This window comes from Falco peregrinus, chromosome 2 (genome assembly GCF_023634155.1).
Source record: "Falco peregrinus isolate bFalPer1 chromosome 2, bFalPer1.pri, whole genome shotgun sequence".
In the NCBI taxonomy this organism is placed as follows: Eukaryota; Metazoa; Chordata; class Aves; order Falconiformes; family Falconidae; genus Falco; species Falco peregrinus.
Genome location: NC_073722.1, coordinates 117,198,772 through 117,212,068, shown reverse-complemented (window position 1 = coordinate 117,212,068; position 13,297 = coordinate 117,198,772). Strand labels below are relative to the sequence as shown.

The 13,297-nt window shown below is 52.1% G+C and overlaps 1 protein-coding gene across 4 annotated transcripts in view; it reads left to right on the top strand.

The window, feature by feature from the left end:
• Window positions 1–2,715: 2,715 nt before the first annotated feature.
• The window catches only part of NDEL1 (nudE neurodevelopment protein 1 like 1), a 29,260-nt gene continuing 18,678 nt past the window's right edge, over window positions 2,716–13,297 (top strand). Inside the window, exons 1-2 of one of the 4 annotated variants that reach the window (XM_055794256.1) lie at window positions 2,716–2,816; window positions 11,996–12,093. In XM_055794256.1, the coding sequence (XP_055650231.1) occupies window positions 12,008–12,093 (86 nt within the window). In that variant the 5' untranslated portion in view covers window positions 2,716–2,816; window positions 11,996–12,007. Of the gene's footprint in view, window positions 2,817–3,081; window positions 3,272–8,464; window positions 8,485–11,995; window positions 12,094–13,297 lie in introns of those variants that run through there. The other 3 variants (XM_055794258.1, XM_055794257.1, XM_027784880.2) reach the window with 3 other exon arrangements.

The following is a 13,297-nucleotide window of genomic DNA, read 5'->3' as shown; positions in this document are numbered from 1 at the left end:
GTGGGACAGCCCTGGCTCCTGCCCACGCCGGGTCCCCCTGCCTCTGTGAAAGACCCCCCTTCGCTCGAATCCATTACGGCTGCTTTGTCTCTCCCCAGCCTTTCAGCAGAGGGGCTTTTGCTGGTGAAACACAGACCTGGCTCGGCTGGAGGGAGACACAGCCGCATTGTGCAGCCGCTAATGCTAAGTGACTGCTCCTTTGTGCGGCTGGAAGCGCCGAGCCCTTGGCGAATGCATGGGAACAGCTCCAGTTTACAATGGGGTGCAGCCGGGAGCAACCTCAAAGCAAACATTGACTTAAAAATCAGTGTTAACCAGGCAGGCACACCGGACCTCTTGGGAAATACAGCCCCCGCCAGCACTACGCCTTTGTTGCCAGAAGCAAAACCCTGCTGGGCTGGGACAGAGGCGCTTGGTAAAGGCTGCTTTGATGGAGCTGGTGGCAGCCATCCCTGGTCCCAGAGATGCTGCATTGACATCAGCAGCTGACTGGGACAGCGGTGCCACCAGGCGCAGGGAAAGGCAAAGGGTATTTTGTTAACCTAAACACTCAATCTGGGAAAGAGGGACTGAGGAGCTTGGGCTGGGGTTCAAAGTATCCCACTGGAGAGAAAAGAAACCAGGGGTTTGCCACTCCGTGGATGCCCCTTGAGAAATCAGTGTAGGGTTGCATAGGTCACACCCTTGGCACTTTCATAAAGGAGACCCCCTCACACCCACACAGCTCATTTCCAGCTGCCTCACAAGTCAGGATCTCTGTGATGTTCGTAGCGAGGTCGCAGATCCATGCGCATCCAGCATGGATGGCTACCCAGCGCAGCGAGGCTGTTGGCGTGCAGCACTGACCCCTGCCCACAGCTCCCTGGTGAGAGCTCGGCTCATTTCCTTGCAGATGACTGTACTGCATCTCTGTCCCCTCGGGGCAGGGGCTGCTCTGTGATTGAAGAGCGTGGAAAAACTGCACCAAGACCACGTGGGATGTACAATGCAAACGGTGCACGCCATTTCCTCATGGCTTCTGAAGTGCAGAGAGAAAACCAGGCACCCAGCCTGCTCCAGATTGCAGCGATGGGCACCCAGCCTGCTTCAGAGCACAGGAATGGGTGCCCAGCCTGCTCCAGAGCATGACAGTGGCACCCGACCTGCCCCAGAGCTGGGCTGTGCATCCACCCAGCATCACCAGCTGTGGCTGCTCCTGCAGCACAGGGCTGGAAGCTGCAAAAGGAGATGTTCTCCCAGTCAGGCATCCAGCCTCTGCACAGCCACCTTGATCGCCCTGTCTGCCCTCCAGAGAGCCATGGAGAGGGCCAGCTGAAGCAAGAAGGTGGAGGTGGGTGGTGTGGACCAGGGTTGTGAGCATCACCAGCATCAGCCAGATGTGGCTGGGCACAGGGAATACCGTGGAAGGTGCACGAACTGGGAATAAGGCTGTTTCCAAGAGGGATGGGGCAGCTCCAAGGGCAGCTTGCCACCAGGATGACTTCTGACAGAACGCTGTGGCTTCCCTACCTCTCACAGTCTCTAATTCAGGTGCAGTGTGTGGCTCAAAGCCGTGCTCTGCCGCACGTCCCAGACCCGGCACTGACGCTGCCGAGCAGCATTTGTGGCCTTGTGCAATACCCAGGTCACGCAGGGTGACCTGGAAAGCCCTGTGCAGGTGTCGGGGGACATCCATGGCACTGGCTGGACGCCTGGCTGAGGAGGGAGTGATGCATGCTCTCCATCCACAGGTTATCCACAGCCACCTCTCCCATCTGCCACAGGAAAATGTGGAAAAGCACCAGAGCATCAGACCTGGATAACCCCATATATGGGTGGATGGGACATGGCAGAGAGGCTGTGGGGACAGATGCGGGGGCAGAGGTGGCCTTGGTGGCACCGTGCCCATGGAGGGGACAGGCTGTCCCGATGAGGGCAGCTAGTACAGCTGTGGTCTCGGCCACTGCCACGCCACCCTGGCCCACAGGGAGCGAAGCAGGAGGGCATCCCTACAGCACTGCCTGCTCTAATCGCAGGCCGGCCAGCTAATTACAGAGGGTAGGAAATCAGGCATGCAAACGAAGCCTAAGTATTAGGTCAGCGCAAGGGAGCCCGGCTGCCGGGCAGGCACCTGCCTATGGCCCTGGGGGCTGCGTGGTCATCGGGACAGCCGGGGGAGCAGGGAATGGGAAAGCCGGGATGGAAGAGACAGTCCTGGGAGGCGGTTGGGTGGCCTAAGCTCGGCTCAGGGCCAGTGGGGTCCCTGGGGGGGTTCAAAGGGCCTCAGCGCACTGCGAGTTGCCCGCTCGGGGGGGCTCTTTCGGGACAGGAAAGCCGTGCAGGGGACACAGGGGACGAGGGCGGCTCAGCGGCTCGGGCCGTGCCCCGGTGCCCGCCCGCTCCCCTCCATCGCTCGCCCTTAGGGCCGGATGCCCCGGGCCTGCCCGCCCCGGGGCCCCGAGCAGCGGAGGGCAGGGAGGGGGCAGCGCCCGGGTGGGTCGGAAGGGAGAAGGGAGGGACGGGGCGAGCGGCCGGGGGTCCCCGGGCCGTGCCGGGGCGGGCTGTCGGAGGGGGTCGGTGTTTCCCGGGAGGGGTCGGCAACCGGGAGCCGCGGCCGGGCCAGCCGGGGCAATCGGGCCCGCACCAGCCCGGCCCCCCCCCGCACCAGCCCGGGCCCCCCCGCCCCACGTGGGGGAGGCCCCGCCCCCCGCTCCGTGACGTCGCTCCCCCGCCCTGCTGTGATGCAATCACGGGGCGGCCCCGCCGCCGGAGTACCCGGATGAGGCAGCCCCGGCTGCGGCGGGCGATGCCGCGGCTCTGACAGGGGATGCGCCCCGGTGAGTGGCGGCGGGGGCAGGGGGTCTCCGCGGCGGCCCGGTGCAGGGGCAGGGCACGGGGGTGGCGAGAGGTGGCCGCGGCCGCGGCGGGGGGGGGTGGGCGCCCCTCACGGTGCCGGGGGCTGCGGGCCCCGCGCCCCTGCGCCGATTGGCTGCAAACTGACAACGGGGCAGGTCCCGCCCCCCCCACCCGCCGTTGGTTGGCGGCGCCGCTCCGCCGCCTCCTATTGGCGGAAGCGGATGCCTGTAACTGGCCTGCCCGGCCCGGCCCTGCCTGCGCGGCCACCGCCCTGCGTGAGCCGGTTCCCCCCCCGCCTCGGTCGGCTCCTGAGGGGCGGCCGGGGCCCGCGGCAGCGCGGGGTGGGGGTGCGCGGTGTCCGGGCACACCTTCCCGCCGGAGCCGGCCGTGCTCGCCCGGTGGCAGCGGCCTGCGGGAGAAGCCCCTCTTTTTAAAGGTATTTCCAGTTGAGCGTGAGGGACGGGGCCGTGGCTGGCGCGGCGCTGCCCCCCGCGGGCGGACGGGGCGCGGGGTTCGCCGTACAGCTCGGCGGTTCGGGCCCGGCTGCCCGCTCGCCCGTGGGTGCCGGCCGCGGCCGTGGGCTCCCGCTGCTGGGCCCGGGGGGCGGGAACGCGGCTGCTTGTGGCACCGTCGCGTCACGCTTGGCTCCGTCAGGCCGCAGGGCCTGTGGGCGCGGCGGGCAGCGGCCAGCCCGGGCCGGGGTCTCCGGCGGCGGGCGGGGAGGGGGGCGGCTGTGGCCGCCCGGCGGTGCGCGTCCGTGCCGGTCAGAGCGGGGCGACAGAATTCGGGTGCCGAAGGCGACATTGCCCGCCCGAGGGAGCCCGCCCAGCCCCTGAGGGGGTCGCCTTCCGCGGGGCAGTGGCAGCCCCCGGCGTGGGGGCGCGGGTGCTCCCGCTGGAGCTCGGCGCCCCGGCCGGCCCCGCAGCCCCACGGGGGGCGGCGGGGGGGGGGGGGGGGGGCGTCTGGGACGGCGCTCACGGTGGCGAATTGCTTCGGACTTCGCTCCTTCCTCCCTGCCGTGTCCGAAAGCGAAGGGACGTAACCCCCGTGCGGCAGTAAGTGAGTTCGGTGACTCGCCTGGCCCTTACGGGGAGGGAGACCCCCCCCCCCCCCCCCCGTTTGCGGCCGTTGTGCCCCCCCTTTGCAGCCAGCTCTGGCCCAGAAGGTGTTAATTTTTCAGTCCTGCGTCCCCAGTCGCTGATGGGAAACTGGACATATGACTTGCTTCCGTTCTCGTAATGTGCTTGGTAGATCAGATGTCTAGGGTACATCTCTATCGAATGCTTTTCAGTAATTCTGTGAGGGTTTTTCTCTGACGTTTTTGTCACTTCCCTCTCAGCTTAGTGAATCCTGTTGTATTTCGCATATGAGTGACTGCACTCGCAGTCCCTGCCTCATACTCTCAGTTTGAGTTTGGCCCGAATTGCAGCAGACATGCCGTAAAGGGTGAACCCGTCTGATGCAAGAGGAAATACATTACTAGAGTTACACTTCAGTTAAGACACTTCCCATAAACGCATCTCCCTCCTTCCTAGGGAGGAGGAGAGCTGTCCTCACCCACTTGCAGTCCAGCTGCATTGTGCTCAACCAGCTTGTGCTGGGAGTATTTAGTGACTCAGGGCTTCTCTGTTCTCTCTGAAACTATCTTGACTTCATCATGAGTGCGCATGACACTCATGTGGCAGAGGGCATTTTTGGATGCCTGTGGCGTTTATTGCCCTGAGAGGTGGTTAAATATGTGAAACCACCACATCACTGTAGAAGAGTTACTTGGATAAGTAAATCAAATTCTCCTCCGCCACTCTTCCCCTGCACCCCCAACAATTCCTGGACACCGCAGAGGGTACATGGCCTTGTCAAGGTCAGTGTTTTGTTAGAGATATTAATAACTCTTAAGAGGAAGGGAGCTGTCCCAGGGCAAAAAAAGTGACCAGGCAGCTTTTATTTTTATTGTTTTGTATTTAAATTTGATGTGTCAGCAGTGTGACTGCACAGGCATGCTGGCTGATGGTGCCAGTTAACTGCGGTTCAGTGGGGTATGATAGGTGTGGGTAAGTAGTGCGGGTTTTAGATTAATAGTGTCAGGTCTGCCCTCTAAGAGATCGTCTGCCTTATAGACGCAGACCTGGCTGGGCTGTGTATTTCTGTTGTACATATGGAGGCAGAGCCCAGGCATTCTCCTGTTGGTTTACACGTGTGAAAATTTGATCTTGCATGTCATTGGGAGTTACAGAGGTGAAGATACGTGTTTAGAGGCATAGTGATTTAATTCCCCTCCCCCTCTTTGGGGTAAAGCCCTCCCCATCCATGGAGGTTGCAGACATGTGAGCTAGTTCCTCATTTGGTGGAGAAGGAAAGAAAAAAGAAAGGAAAATAAGAAAGTGGTGCGGAAATACAAGACTGATGGTGTCTGTGACCTTGGTGCCTCAAGGAGTCGTGTCTCTGGAGGCATGTCTGGGAGTAGACTACCAAAAAGTATGGCAACAAAGTACTATTTGTTCCCTCAGTCTATTACAGTTATTTTTGAGAAGCAGGGAAAGTCAGACTACAGAAAGAAAATGGTCTTTTTACAGTCCTTCTCGACATCTGTGACACCACAAACATAATCGAGACAAACCATGAAGTGCATTCAAGCAAACAGTCTTTCACTACTGTACTGCACTCGTCCATGGGCAAAATGAGACATACTAATCAAAGCAAATTTTTCTTGATATGATTGTATCCCTCTAGAGCTGTTCTGTCAATTCAGCTCAGCAGCAGATTGTGCTGTTTACCTCTCCTGATCAGCGTAGAGTTTGGGGATTTATTTTTAACTCTCATCTTGTTAAGTGCTTACTGAAGAGACCTAAGGCCCTCTCTGTTGATGGCTGGACTGTCACTAGCTTTTGGGTAGCATTTTTCATTTCCCTCTCCCTGGCGCTGGCTGAACTTCAGAGATGTAAAATCAACAGAATTCAGTCCTCTGGGAAGAAACCTGTGCTAAGTGCTTTTCCCTTTAAGTTTCTTGGTCACTTGTCATTCTGCAGTGTCCGGAAGCATCTTAGCCCTCTGGCCATCGCCTTTCCAGGGAATGTCGTCATCAGTATGATATTAATTGCTGAGACAATAGGGAGGCCTAGGCGATCTGTGTGCTGTCATTTGTCACAAGCTCTTTGCTGTGCATGTCATAAACTCACATAAATTCATTGCTCCTAGGTAGGGTGCTCTGTAATTTTTCAGGATTTAAAGAAAAAACAGGCAGCTGTGAGTTCGAGTAGATGCAGGCTGAGTGGATAATATCTAGAGGTGGTGTTGGGGTGTGCTGGCATGTGGCACCTTGTGCCAGCTGTCAGGATCAGTGGTCCTGGTGTTCATCATGTCCCACGAATTTTCCTAAGAGGTGATTTTCCAGAGAGCAGAGTCTGAGCCAGGGGAAGCATATCCTTTTTACAGCCTTCATTTCCTTCTCTGTTTGCTATTTACTCCACACCCTGCTCTATGTGGATTCATCCCGCTGGAGTTCAGGTTCCCGAGTATGGAGCTTGGAGCAAATTGTTCTCATGGTCAGGCCCAGATTGTTCTGGGACATGCTCATCTCCAGGGCCTTTCCTTCATCTCTGGAGATACTGAACATGCATCAGGAGCACCTGCCTCTTCAGATTTTCCTTTTTTAAGGTGCTTCAGTAGTGTTACGTGGGAGCAAATAGTCAGACGTCTTAAACTTCCTACTTTAGTGAAAGGGAGAAATGTTTTCAGTAGTTGTAGCTTGATTTCTGAAAAGAGGCTTCTTGCATCAGTACCTTTCCTCTGGTTTCAAGGCTTTCATCCTAGTGCTGGCTAACTCATCGCAGGTGTTTTTTGCCCCACTGGATATCATACATTCATGAGGTGTGTGAGTCTTGGCTGTGTGGTGTAAAGCATACCTGTTCTATTTGATTAATAAGGCCAATCCCACCAGAGGCTGTTGAGATAACAAGGCTTTACTGTATGGTATTTGCTTATCTTAAAGGCTTTTTGTCTGAACCTGGCACAAAGTTCTTGCAGGTAGCATTTGGTTATCTTTTGCCTCCTGTGCTGTCCAAATTGGAAATGCAGTATTTATTATTACAGCAGAGGACAGAGTCTTGTGCTGACGCTGTGCCCTGTGACTTTCTTTTTTTCCTGAAAGCTCATATGCTGCTGTTGTAAGAGGCAAGGAGGCATTTGTTGCGGTTCACCCGAGAACATTCAGTTCAAAAATAGTATTGCAGGAAAAGACAGAGGTTCACTTTCTGAAGCAGCGATGGATGTGGGCAGCCTTCCAAAACGTGTATGAAAATGCCTCCAGCTCCTATTTCAGGATGAGAAAAACAAGCACAAATTGATTGGTGAAATCTAATCCATGCCATTTGTTTGGTTTTTGTTTTCCATATTCTAATAAATGAAAGGCAACGCAGATTTGCTTTGATTTTTGGCTAGAATGTTCAGTTCCTTTGCTTTGAGTCCTGATTGGGTTTTGGGAAAAAATCCAGAGCTTCAGGGTTTTGGGGAGGTTACCTGTTGGTTCTTGTGGTTTGAGAAGGTGGAGAACGGTGGAAACAAGATTTCTTCTGCTTTTATGTCTGTGAATCAGCATAAAATGGGAAGAGGAGGAAGACCTGGTTGCTGACAGTCCTTTCTGCTCTCCACAGCAGCTCTGGATGGTGCCAGCACTCAGCGGCAGAGTCATTCCCTGCGAGAAGAGGATGACTGCGGCAATTAACATGGCACCTGGCAATTTTGGGGACTTGGGTAGCCAGAATGGGTTATCATCTCAATAACTGAAAGCCACAGGCGAGCTTGGCAGAATTTCTTTATCAAGTCCTATTTTAGGTAGTTACTTGTTTAATCCAAAGCTCAGTGGATGTTTGCCTTCCCTTCGGTGGTGGGGCAGCAAAGCGTAGATGCGGGAGTTTAAGCACTATTGTCGCATTTGAGTGGCCTTGCACTGCCTCTGCTTAATTATTTGTGTGAATAAAATGAGGAAGAATGGTTTATCCAGCCTCTTGAGATGCTGCAGGTACATCCTGGGTGAATTGCAGCTGCCTCCAAGCAGTACTCAGAATTGTTTTGGACACGCTTCTGTAGCTCAGCCTTAATGCGATGCGTCAGTGAATTGACTTGACTTTGAGAATGGGGAGGAGTGGATTCCCAACTGTGGGAAGGGGTGGGTAGAAGTTGAAACATGGTGTTACATTTCAAACTTAGTGTTTTGGTCTGATACTTGATCCAAACTCTAGCAGCAGCCTCCAGTCACATGGAGAGCCGGGGAAGCTTTTTTTAAGTTACTGTGTTACACTTCAACTGTGTTTGTGCTTTGGTGACTTAGCTGAAGGGTGGGTCGGTAAAGAGTTTGGTTTGGCCTCCAATGCAAGATTCCTTGAGCTACTTGAAAAATACCGTCTGCATGTTGGTTTACTTACTTCTGCTACATGTTGGATTCAGCCTTTGGCTCTTGTAATATCCAGAGGACACTGAGCATCTCACTTATAAAGATGCTTTTGGAGGTGGGAAACAAGATTTGTCCCATGCAAACCCCCCTGGATTTAGAGAAGTTCTTAACCTACAAGCTGCATTTTTTTTTACGGTGATCATGGTGTGGAAAAGCTGTTCCATTTTAACAGCAGAGAGTTACTCTGCCCCGCTGACTGTGTAAGTGGGGGCTTGAAAGGAGCTACCACGTTTTGAGCATAGTTCTTGTTTGAGAGCTGCTTTGGATCCTGGAGTTATGCCCACGTAGCTGAGTTTTCCCAGGGCACTGCGTGAATGCTAAGCTGTGTTGTAATGAATTGAAGTGAGCAGCAGCATAAGCCTGCTCTCATTTTCCCTGGAAGACGCTGCTGCATTGTCTTGTTTGTATCCTGAAAGCCTCAGTGTTGTTTGTCAAAGGCTTGATTCTGCGAGTGCCACGTATGCAAAGAAGCCCATGAATAGGAAGGACTTGCTGTGCTGGTTCTCAGCTCCTCACATAATGCCCAGAGCCCGGACAACTGGCAACAGGCTGAAGCAAAGCCGTTTTTGTTAAACTTTTGGTATTCTGTGGGCATCCGCTCTCCCACATACGAGATGTTTAAAATGTCTGGTTATGTTTTGATAATGCCTAGGAGTCACTTTCTGCCAGGCATGTGCATGTGCTTAGGTAGGCCCGTGTTTCTATACCTCATGTGCATGTGCTTAGATAGGCCCGTGTTTCTATACCTTAAATAGAGGGAATGGGCAAAGGTCTGGCAAAAGTGAAGTCATTTACTTATGGGCACATGTGTGCTGGTGGCACGTTTGGAAGGTGGCTGCATCTCCCAACTCGGAGTAGTGTTTCGGCTATGAACTGCCCTGTTTGCTGAGTGTGTCTGTGTGCTCTTGCCTCTTCCTCTTGTCCCTCATGTTTGCGAGGGAAGACAAGCGATGTAACCATGTACAAAAACTGGGATATGGGTGTTGGAGCTTAGTATTGCATGCTGGCATGAGCATCCAATGTAGGTGTTTATGCAGTGCAGTCAACAGATCAAAAATCCATGCTGGTAGCATTAGGCATGGTGATAGAAGAGGCATGGGTAATGGTGAGCTATCACCTGCTTAGCCAAGGCGGGCGAGGGATGGGTGACTTGGAAAAGGTCATCTTGCTCCTGCTGAGTGGATTTAGGGAGGAAAAGTTGCTGCTGAGGGGCATGAAGTACCTACCATAGAGCTGAATCTCCTCCCTCCGGTATCTAAAAGGAAAGGGTCTTTTGACCAAGGGCGAGGGGCTGAGTCTCCTGCATCAGCAGTTGATGACTGTGAGTACTTGTGGGTCCCAGCAGCCCTTCTGACACAGACTGCGGCTTTGCAGGGATTCCTCGGCTGTTTATTTCCAAGGGCGTACCCCGTGTGAGCAGACAGGAAGGAGTCTTGGGCCCAGATGTACTTTATCTCGGCTATTTCTAGGAAATGGTGTGAGATGTTTCTGTGTACAAACTTTTTTTCTAAACACATCTTGAATTTTGCTGATGGGTGGCTTCCTGGCTGTTTACCTTTTGAGATCAGCTCCTCCTGAACTGTGGGAGCTGACCCCGTTTTATGCTGTGTCTCATTTATTTTGGGGTGAATGTGCTTCTCAGAGTGAAGCCTCTCAGACTGTGCCAGTTCAGAGCAGAGTGCCTTAGAGGAAAAGGTCAGAAGGCTTTTTTACTGAGGCAGTTTCAGTGAGAACAGTGCAGGACTGATGTTATGGACAGCACGCAGCACTAGCTGAGCTGAGCTGTTCACCTCTTCCAGGCAATCTGAATTGCAGTTCAGGAGCTGCCTGACACATGCCAGAGCCACAGCAGATGACTGCTTGCCTTAATGCACCCGGCTGCGAAACCGCAACAGTTTGGGAGGTGATTCATGGGCTCTACCTCCGCTGTAAACAGTCTTTTGCATAGGACTTGGGATCTGTCCCTGTGCCGTGATTAAGCTGCCTTGGTAACAGGTGCAACTGCTGAAGCAAGTACACCCAAATAAATTTTTATCTGAAAAGGTACGGCAGGACTGACAGTATATGTGCTGAGGGAATTATAATGGCTCCGTATGTATTTTTTATTTTCTTGGTACAGGGCAATGCAGAAAAGGAAGCACTGTCAGTTCTCTTGGGCAGCATGGAGACCCGATTGTGACAAACTCACTTCTGCAATAAAGCTGTAAAGTTTAAATAAACACAGTGGGAGAGTTGGGGTGTTTTTGAGGTTCTTAGCACCCTCTGGGTAAATTTGATCTTGTGCCCTTGGATTGTGGCAGCTGCAGTCTCAGGTGAAGAGCAAATGTGCTAGTTTTGCTTCACTTTATCTGTGAGCTAAGTGCCCGTCTCTGAAATGAGCCTGTCTGCCCTCTGATGAAAGCATGGGATTGTTTTGTCCCACTTTTAGGTGTCTAAAATGTGGGTCACTGAGATGCGGAACATATTAGTGTGACAATTTTAGGCCTGAAGGGACAGTGTTGGCTATTGATGCCTGTTAGTATGAAAGTCAGGTTTTCTAGGTCAACTATTACTGATAGATGAGCTTGATGCAAGCATTGTTTAAAGCCTCTGCATTAAACAGAGAAGAGGTTTGTTTCAGCTTATCTTTGCTGGGTGTTAATAACAGAATTTGAGTCTTTGCTTTTGGGGGTAAAATGCCTACTTGTAAAAGTTGTTGTGGGATTGCGTGGGGAGAGCTCAGAAATGGTACGTGGTGTGGTGCATCTGGCTGTGGTCGGGAACTGTGGCTGTCTGAACACTCCTCTTGGTCCTGGTGTGCATGGCAGGATGGTGACCACCGCTTCGCCAGCTCCTGAGACCGGGTGTGTGTCAAGGATGCTGAGCAGCAGTATAGAAAGTATGTGTTAAGTTGTGTTTCGCTTGCTGGCTAGTAGCCAAGCAGCAATGCAAATGGCATCCAGTGGTCCAAGCAGCTGAAGAAAAGAGGTCCTCATTCCTCATCCAGACAGTGTGGTCCCCCTGCCTTGGCATGGGAAGCTGCTCCTCTAAACACCTCCAGGCTCGAAGCACTGTTGTATGACGTGACTGTAATTTTATGAGGCTGATCTTTCTTGTGTCTGCGAGGGCGGAGGGAGAAAAACTGTGCGGATAACTTCTGTCGCCTGCATGTTTTACGTGAAGGCAGGAATCGGCTAGGACCCACGTAGGAAGAGTAAACTGAAAATTAATCTTCATAGCACAGTGTGTTAGCGGTTGACCTCAGGGTGTTTGTCCTCATTCATTACATGCCTTTGCAGCTCTAATAGGAGTTGTAGTGTGCATCACAGTGTTGGTGACAGGAGGCAAAATCTCTTTTAACAACATTTTATGAACGGAAGTGGAAGCTGTAGCAGCTGTAAATTTTGGTATCCTTACCAACTGCGGTCCTGAGTGAGCTTGTGGCATTAACTGCTGTTTCAGTGGCAGGTACAAAATACAGCCAGAATTTCTGGTCTTGTTTCAGGCTGCTGCATGAGCGTTTCCAGAAGCTGGGTAAAATTACATTGCTTGTTGTAGCAGGTCTCTGCTGAATGAGGCTTGTTAGGGATCGTTAACATCCCACTTGTGGGTGCCAAGTCTGAATGCCACTGTCAGAAAGGCTGTGGCAATGAAAGCCCAGTATTTAGCAGCAGTTTTGGGAGTGGTCTGCCTGTCTATTTATCCCGAGTGCATTATGTTTGTATCCTGCAGGTTGTATTGATCATGGACAGTGAAGAAATCCCGACCTTTTCGAGTCCAAAGGAGGAAACTGCATATTGGAAAGAGCTTTCCTTGAAATACAAACAGAGGTACGGTTGTACACTTGCAGGCTGGATTAGGTTCCTAATGGCCAGAACACTGTTTAATCTATTTCTCTGCAAGGCTACACCAAGATGGGTATTAGATATTTTAGAAAGAATTTCTTGCATATCCAGCTTTAAAATTTCCAGCCTTGTGGGAGCTAAGTATTTCTTGCACAGTGCTACCACGCCAGGAACTCCAGGCTATGTTTTGAGCATGTTTGAGCAAGAGCAGAGCCCTTTTGCGATCATGTGCATCTTTGTATAATTAAAGTGCTACCTTAAGTAGTATCTTGACGTTTAATCACAGGAAGGGGCCTTTGGGCTTACCTTGTATCGTTACTGTTCCCTTGAGCTTCTTGTAGTGGAATTATTGGTATGAAAAGTGGCTGACTTGGTGTCTGCTGCAGTTTATTGAAGTGTATTGTACCTCATAGTCCAGCTTGTACCAGTGGTTTGTGTCTTTTAGGGGGCACAGGGCTTTTTGGTTACCAGAAGTGACAGGAGGGGTTGCTGTCTTGAGTAACACTGTGCTTCTTGTGGGAGAGGGGTGTGATTTGTCTGGCTGTTTTGGGGTTTTCTTTATAGAGTGGGGGGCACTGGAGGCTCCCAGTTTTTCTTTGGAAAGCTTTCTTTGCATTCAGTGTTACTCAGGTGCAGTGAGGTGAAGCCAGTTAAACCTCTGTCAAGCCCCAAGAGCCCAAGCTTCAAGTTGTTGGTTTTTTTGTTTGTTTGTTTGATTTCGGGGTTTTTTAAAGGGGAAGGTGGAGGGCATGTGGAGAACCCTAAGCTTTTCTTGGGTGTCAGAAAATTCTGTGTTTCCTGAAGCCTTGTTAGTTTTCTGTGTTGCTTGCTAAGAGCTGAACTATTATGTATGGCAAAGATGCAAATTTAATAAGCAAAGTATGTGGAGTAGCTACTTCTAGTATTTAATAACTTGCAGTGGTACAAGGTAGGTATGTGCTGGCTTCCTGCCCAGGTGCTCAGTAACCCTAAGATTCAAGTTTTCATCCTTTTCAAGAACCTTAAATTTCCAGGTACTGCAGAGATACAGAATCTGCTTTTCTCTCTTATAGTTTTTGACCAAAATTGGGTTAAATGTTTGCTTAATTAATTGACTTTATCAAGTCTGCTAGCAGTGAAAGCTAATGGAGTACAAAGTGGGTTTCAGACTTCCATGAATCCTGTAAATAGCCTTGATACAGGTTTCTGT